The sequence below is a fragment of a genome, unplaced genomic scaffold (genome assembly GCF_019419815.1).
Source record: "Pyrus x bretschneideri cultivar Hongxiangsu unplaced genomic scaffold, Pyrus_bretschneideri_v1 Contig36, whole genome shotgun sequence".
Lineage (NCBI taxonomy): Eukaryota > Viridiplantae > Streptophyta > Magnoliopsida > Rosales > Rosaceae > Pyrus > Pyrus x bretschneideri.
In genome coordinates this window covers 3353495-3360531 of record NW_025999679.1, presented here as the reverse complement: position 1 = coordinate 3360531, position 7037 = coordinate 3353495, and the positions used below count along the sequence as shown (strand labels likewise).

Here is a 7037-nt window from a genome sequence, read left to right as displayed (position 1 = left end):
GGATTGAAACAATCTGGGCGGATGTGGCATAACCGTCTGAGTGAATATTTGACAAGTCAGGGTTATGTGAACAACAAACTATGCCCATGCGTGTTCATTAAGAAGTCACATTCCGGATTTACGAACATTGCAATTTATGTCAACGACATGAACCTCAACGGAACTCCCGCAGAGCTTGAGGAAATTACCGTTCACTTGAAATTGGAATTTGAGATGAAAGATCTTGGGAAAACTCAGTATTGTCTCAGACTGGAGATCAAGCATTATTCAGATAGAATCTTAGTACATCAACGAACTACACCCAGAAGGTGATGCAACGTTTCAATGAGGATAAAGCGAAGCCTTCGAGTACTTCTATGGTCGTTCGGACTCTAGATGCTAAACGAGATCCCTTTTGTCCTAAGGAGGATGATGAAGAGATTTTGGAGCCTGAAGTTCCATACCTAAGTGCAATTGGTGCTTTATTGTACTTGGCTCAATGCACTAGACCCGACATCTCCTTTGCTGTTAATCTTTTGGCTAGATACAACAACGAGCCTACACGTGGACACTAAAATAGTGTTAAAGACACACACAAACACTGGAATGATGTTAAAGACATTTTTCGCTACCTTAAGGGTACGACGGATTTGGGCTTGTTCTACACTCATGAATCCTCGAGAGAAGCCGCCGCCCCCTGGGTCCTTGGGTTGATTCTCGCCTCATTGGTTACACAGATGCTGGTTATCTGTCTAACCCATATAAGGCACGTTCTCAAACGGGTTATGTCTTTACTGTTGGAGACACTGTTATATCTTGGAGGTCTACCAAGTAAATGCTAATTGCAACTTCTTCAAACCATGTTGAGATTCTCGTCCTACATGAAGCATCGCGTGAGTACTTTTGGTTGAGAGCAATCATGGAACATATTCGAAGCTTTGAAGACAATGCAACATGTATCAAGCAGTTAAAGAAAGGATACATCAAGGGAGACAACACCAAGCACATAGCACATAAGTTTTTTTATTCTCACCAGCAACAACAACATCAAAACATTTCCTACGATTAAGAGCATTTTTCCCACTAGGTTTTTGCTATCTAACGAGGTTTTGATGAAGCACGCATCCTAGGATGATCATACTCCGTTGAGTTCACTACTTTTGTCCTGTTTGATGTTTGTTTTAGACATTTTGCATACTTCTCACTTTTCTCGTTAGTCTATGGGTTTTTGCCTACCTTAGGTTTTACCATAGTGAGGTTTTGTGAGGTTGACTATCCATGCATACTTACTTTCTTATATTTGAGACTCGCATTCACCTATTATGCCGACAACTTCATCAACTGTTCTACCTTATCTGCTAAAGATCTGATGCGATGTTTTGTTTGAGTATTTACACACTCAAGGGGGAATGTTGTAGTCCTATTGGATTAAGAATGTGATTGTATAAATCCTAGTGTTTCTAGGAGTATCTTGTATATTCCCTTTAGTAGTTTAATTCCTATTAGAGATGTAATTGTATTAGGATAAGGATTCTACCTATCCTACTACTATAAATAAAGGCATAAGAGGGTGATACAACACACACATCAGAATTACATCTCTCTTCTCTCTATGTTGCCATGGGCCCCTTTCCCTCTCTATCCTTTTACAGTTCAATCAAATAGGCCTACAACATTCAAGTTGTGTGAAATTTTGAATTACTTTGTTTAACCATACGATCTCTTTGAAAACAGGATACCATTGTGACACAGTCGGTAAAACTATAGACACACACACACACACACACACACACACACACGGTCTTTGTTCTTCCTCTTTTTTGTCAAATGATAAGAAATTTTATTAAATAGGAATGCAACACACTGTATGAATGAAAATGCAACTCAACGTGCTAAAGAAAAAGGTTTAAGTTCTCGGTCCGAGACTTGATGTAATAAGGAAGAAATGCAACTCAACGTCGAACTTGCATTGATGAAATTTGTGTATACATGTTGAACTTCTGATACGCATCCGTAAACACTGAACAACAAGCAAATGTTTGATCCAAATAGCAGGTCGTTTGATATGCATTCCGTTGTTGTCAATGGCCCACCGAAACAATATACAGATTAAAAAAAGAATGAGCTCATCAAAGTCACACTATTACTCCAAAGAATGAAAAAAATAGTTGGAATAAAATCATGAAATAAGTGGTCTTCTATATTAGGTTTTGGTTTCCCTGATGCGACGTTGTACTCGGAGGGAAGCTGAATGGATCTCCGAACGGGTTTGAAGAGCCCGCGGGCTGCATTGGTTGGGAATATTGAGAATAATACGGGTGAGGTACCACCATCATGTTTTGCTGTTGTTGGTATTGTTGTTGTTGCTGCTGCATGATTTGTTGGTGCTCGTGTTGTTGCTGCGCCATGAGCGCCATTTGCACATTTGTTGGGGGTGCTACGCTGTTGGACATTGCAAATGGGTCCTGTACGGGCTGTTGTGTTTGTTGTTCAAATGGATTTTGCAAGCTCGTCGCACCATAACCATACCCTGCATTCTGGAGTTGTAATTGTCTCCTGGCACCTTCATCTTCATACAAGCTATCAAGTAATAGCTTGTCAAATCCACCAGCCTAAACCAAAACCCAACCCATGCTCATCAATACACAGAAATAATAATATGAATACTAATCTATAAATGTTAGTGAATCGCAGTGGCATGTAGCTCCAGTGGTTATTGTGCATTTACCACCACACTGAAATAAGAGTTAGAACCTCCCTTCCCCCTCTGGCCTCCTTTTTACCACAGAAAAAGTGATTGAGGCCTGAAAACTCATTCGAGCTGGAATTCAGCGACGCAAACAACTGCAATTTAAAATTATGATGCATATACTTAACTACACAACCCTAGATCAAGCTAGATTTCAGATTCTTCAGTTCCGTGATTCAGAGGAAAGTGCGAAAGTGATTATGCATGCATTCCGAACCATGCAGTCGCCAAACTTAACACTGAAAGAAATCAAATCCCAAGCTGTATAGGAGTAACCAGAGCTAGTAGTATACATACCATTGCACTGGAAACGAAAGGGCAGAAAAATAAAATCTTTTTTGGAAAGCAAAGAAGACTAACCAACTTTCTGTCTATGGGCGCTTGGCTGGTATGGTTGCTTGGTGTGGTCACCAGTGCTAGCTCCCAACCGGAAGTCCCAGCAAAATCATTGAAACACGCTCCAGGTTTTTGTTCACTGCCTGCAAATGTATAAATGGTTTGACTTATAAAACAGAATTCATAATGTATCAGCGAACAATCTTCAAATTTGACAATGCAGACATGTGTAAAGATATCATACAACAATACTTACCCTGTGGAACTATGGCAAGAGCTAAGGCATTGCTTTCTTCGATTTCTGCAGCTTTTGGATTAATTTCCCTTAAACCCTAGACAATGAAAAGGAAAAGTACAACATAAATGGCAGATATCCACAAATTGACATCAGAGAAAACAGGTACATGCCCATGTATACAATATCGTACCAGCAGATCTGTGTCATCAGTTGATATCAAAGGAGGAGGTTCGACTTCCTCTTCCTTGGGTTGGGGTTCTTCCTCTGTTTTTGGCAGTGGCTCCTCAACTTTTTCGTCTTGTTTTTCAGGCTCTGGAGGAGGAGGTTCTTCAGGTCTCTGAGGCTGCTCGTCTGTCACCTGGTATTCCTATAGTCGGACAAAATTATCAGAAATTTGAATAAAACACCGATAGTTCAAATGTTTAAATAATCATGAGCCTTTTATATACAGCTTGTAAACAGCAATTAGCATGCAACGAACATGTGAACACACTTATCTAGTACTCAAATGTTCATACTCATATGGATGCTATCTCACCAGTCTCCTGTTAACGGAACCTGACTGAGGCGCCTCCTTTATATACTCCTCCATTGTTGCAAGAAATGACGGTGGGGGCTGTTTAGTGTAGAGAAGAAAAGGTGTGAGAGACTATGCAATGGAATCAACGTAATTATTCTAGTAGAAAGCGAAGTGGAACCTGTCTCAATGTTGGAAACTGAAAAGTTCTAGCAAGATCCAAACCCTTGCAGTATTCATAAAAATCAGCAAGCCCTTCAGCCTGCAGCTCGGTAAAGAAAAAACAGCTTCTGAGGGGATCCTTGTTAATTTAACTCCAGAGAGAGAAAAACAAAGTACCATTGTATACCTGTTGGCCAGCTCTTTTGTAAATATTGAGGGCTTTAACTGCATCGTATCTTGACATATCGAAGAACTGCATGAACATGTAACTCCAGTTTTTATAATTGAAAATTGTAAAAATGGAAAGTATCATATAAACCCGATTCATTTCAGAGAAACGTAAGGGTCCAGTAGAGCCTTACCATGTCAACGAGATTTATAATTCCGTCATTGATGGCACAGTATATTTTAAAGCTCTCTTTCAATATCTACGTGGAGAAGAAACAATGTTGAAACTCAGAAGCAACTTGTAGAAATGCATATATTATATTTTCTCAAGGAACGTAGGATATCTATCATGCATACCAGAGCCAAGGCATATTGTATGAGGTAATTGTTATAAGCTGTCCCCTCGGGCTGCAAAATGAGAGCAAATCAGAAGTTCCGACCTAAAGATAAATGGCTCTTTCAGACTGTTTCGTCAAGGCCATCCTTATTAATGTCATCATGGACCAACTAAAGCATTTGTCTATAAAGAACGAAGCCAGATCAGTACCTGGCAACCCATAAGGCGGAAAAGAAGTTGCTGCAGTGCAGGTAGCTGCTCCAACAGCTCATCAGCACCCAGTGTTCGTGTTCTACTATGGACCTGGTGGAGTTAATGGTATCTTTGTTATACTAAAGTTGATCATGAAGAACAATGTGAGGCAACAAAATTTTAAATCATGAAAATGGCAAACACAAACCACACCTTGGTTGATCCTGGCGACGTTTTTGTCAAACGCTCTGCCTCAATGTCATATTTCAAAACTCGAAAACACTCCAGCCGTTCTTCTAAAAAGAGTGCATATGTCCTCACCCAGGCGGAGCAATCCCAAGCTGCAAGATACAAGTTGGTGTAAGAAGGGACTGTTACAACATCGGCCACATGTTACATAAAATACAATCATGGAAGGCGGAATCATTTTACCAAGGGGACTTGAGTCATCTTTAAAATTGGAAATTTGGAGAATGTGCCCTCTCTGCGAATAGTTCAAAAGCTCCTCTCTGAAGGTAGGATCACCTTCTCTCAATGTTCTATGAATAACTATCAACGTCTTTATGGCAACCTGTAGATTGTAAGTTCACTTATTAAGTGATCTGTTAGATTTTAACAAATAATTTGCTACTGCTACTGATCATACTTTTCCTATATGCATGTCGTACCAATTATGAACGAAAATAAAAACAACGATAACAAGAACAAGAACAAGAAGAGAAGGAATAAAGAAGGACATTACAATCCAACTCCGTGTCTTGGACAATCTCTTGGCCAGCGCATGAATGCAGTATGCTACATCTGCACGTGGACGTGTCACTGAAGTCGCGGAGAAAATCTCTAGGCAGCAGAACAATAAAAACAAAAGTACACCAAAAAATTAAGCAGGAATTAGAATAAGACTGAATTGAGATAGCTCATTAATGTAGTAATGCAAGAACAGAATCATAAATAGCAAGTGCAAGGCCAATGAGCACAATTGCAAATCTGATGACCATCATTTTTACAGGGTGGTGTCATCGACACACTTCTTTTTACCATTCACATGCAATCCGAAAGCCGGAAAAAGCACCACCCTTTTTATAATGCAGATTCAGATCCTCATCATACAACCAAATAATAAATCCACAAATGTAGGAAATCAAATGCAAGAGACAAATCAACTCACTTCGAACGTGACGTTCCTTTGGAGGGTACTCTACGTGACTGGTGGCCTTCACAGTGGCAATATCCAAATCCTTCAAACAACAACAAAAAGTTCAGACATCCCCACATTTCACCAAATATTGCATGTCATCAAAAAAACCAAAATGGCATCACAAAGCTCATCAAAACAAAACCCAGAAATCAAAATCGGTTCTTTTTCGCACCTTGAATTCGCTGTTGACCTTGATGAGGCCAACCTTGGTAGAGTCCTTCAGAGCTCCATAGGCCTTCCTAAAGCTCTGAAAAGTACCCATAAAAAATAAAACTCGTTATATTTATTTATTGGGTTTTTTCAAAAACACCAACACTTTTAATGTGCTGGGGTTAGAGAGATCCAATCATTGATACGATGTCAGAGGAGGAAGAGGAAGAGGAGGAGGAGGAGGAGGAGGAGGAGGAGGAGATGGTGGTGATGAAGGTGGTGGTTGTGAAAGATGATCTTCTTCTTCTTCTTCTTCCGAAACCGAGTGCTTCCAACAACAAAAACAACCAACGACTCTCTCCTCCCCTCCAAAATGTGCGCAACTGGAAGGACTATTATTATATCGGTATTTTTGTAGTTCTGTTCTCTATTTGTTATTCCTGTTTTTTTTCATGTTTGTCGTTGAAATGGATATATTGTTACCGTAGCGTTTTATATTATTTTTCTTCACATTTTGTATTGTATCATTAATCCAAATTTTGTGATAGTATACTTATGTTATATAAGTTGTCTTCTCGTTGATCAAGATTATAATATTTGAGATTTTAATAATATAATTTAAATACCTTTTATTTTTCAAGTTATATAAAGAGGTGTGATATTCACGTATTTCATTTTACTTCTTACACACTTTTTTAATTTTCGGCCGCCTGATCGGATGAATTGAAGAAAATAAATGAACAAAAATTATCAAGAGATGTGTGAGAAGTAAAATGATATGTGTGGATACCACACTCCTGTATAAATGTAATTTTCTTAAGAGAAGCCATGGAAGCATAGGGATGTTAGAAAGTGGCGGTTGGATTGATTTCGAGAACAGAAAATGGCGGGTATCTTTCTTGCTTCGGAAAATACTAAAATACCCATGATGGTTTATGGCTTGGTGGGGAGAGGATGGTGTTTTTGGTCATTTGGATTAATTTAGTACACAACATGGAGATTTTCCTCTGT

The 7037-nt window shown here is 39.2% G+C and overlaps 1 protein-coding gene across 1 annotated transcript; it reads right to left on the bottom strand.

Annotated features, from left to right (window-relative positions):
- Positions 1-1970: 1970 nt before the first annotated feature.
- Positions 1971-6293, bottom strand: LOC103950452 (putative clathrin assembly protein At5g57200). The gene is made up of 15 exons (XM_018648242.2): positions 6049-6293; positions 5847-5916; positions 5421-5518; positions 5111-5249; positions 4892-5019; positions 4697-4789; positions 4507-4557; positions 4344-4409; positions 4169-4234; positions 4001-4081; positions 3841-3918; positions 3493-3669; positions 3321-3396; positions 3089-3207; positions 1971-2591 (listed from the first exon to the last, which is right to left on the bottom strand). The coding sequence occupies exons 1-15, from the start codon at positions 6136-6138 to the stop codon at positions 2178-2180; spliced, it is 1746 nt and encodes a 581-aa protein (XP_018503758.2). The 5' UTR covers positions 6139-6293; the 3' UTR covers positions 1971-2177.
- Positions 6294-7037: the final 744 nt, after the last annotated feature.

Excerpts from the sequence above, each read along its gene's own strand:
- LOC103950452 (XM_018648242.2), bottom strand. The coding sequence starts at position 6,138 with ATGGGTACTTTTCAGAGCTTTAGGAAGGCCTATGGAGCTCTGAAGGAC. Across the intron at positions 3,919-4,000 it reads AGTTTCCAACATTGAGACAG|CCCCCACCGTCATTTCTTGC; the intron begins GTTCCACTTCGC and ends TACACTAAACAG. Across the intron at positions 2,592-3,088 it reads CGCCCATAGACAGAAAGTTG|GCTGGTGGATTTGACAAGCT; the intron begins GTTAGTCTTCTT and ends GTTTTGGTTTAG.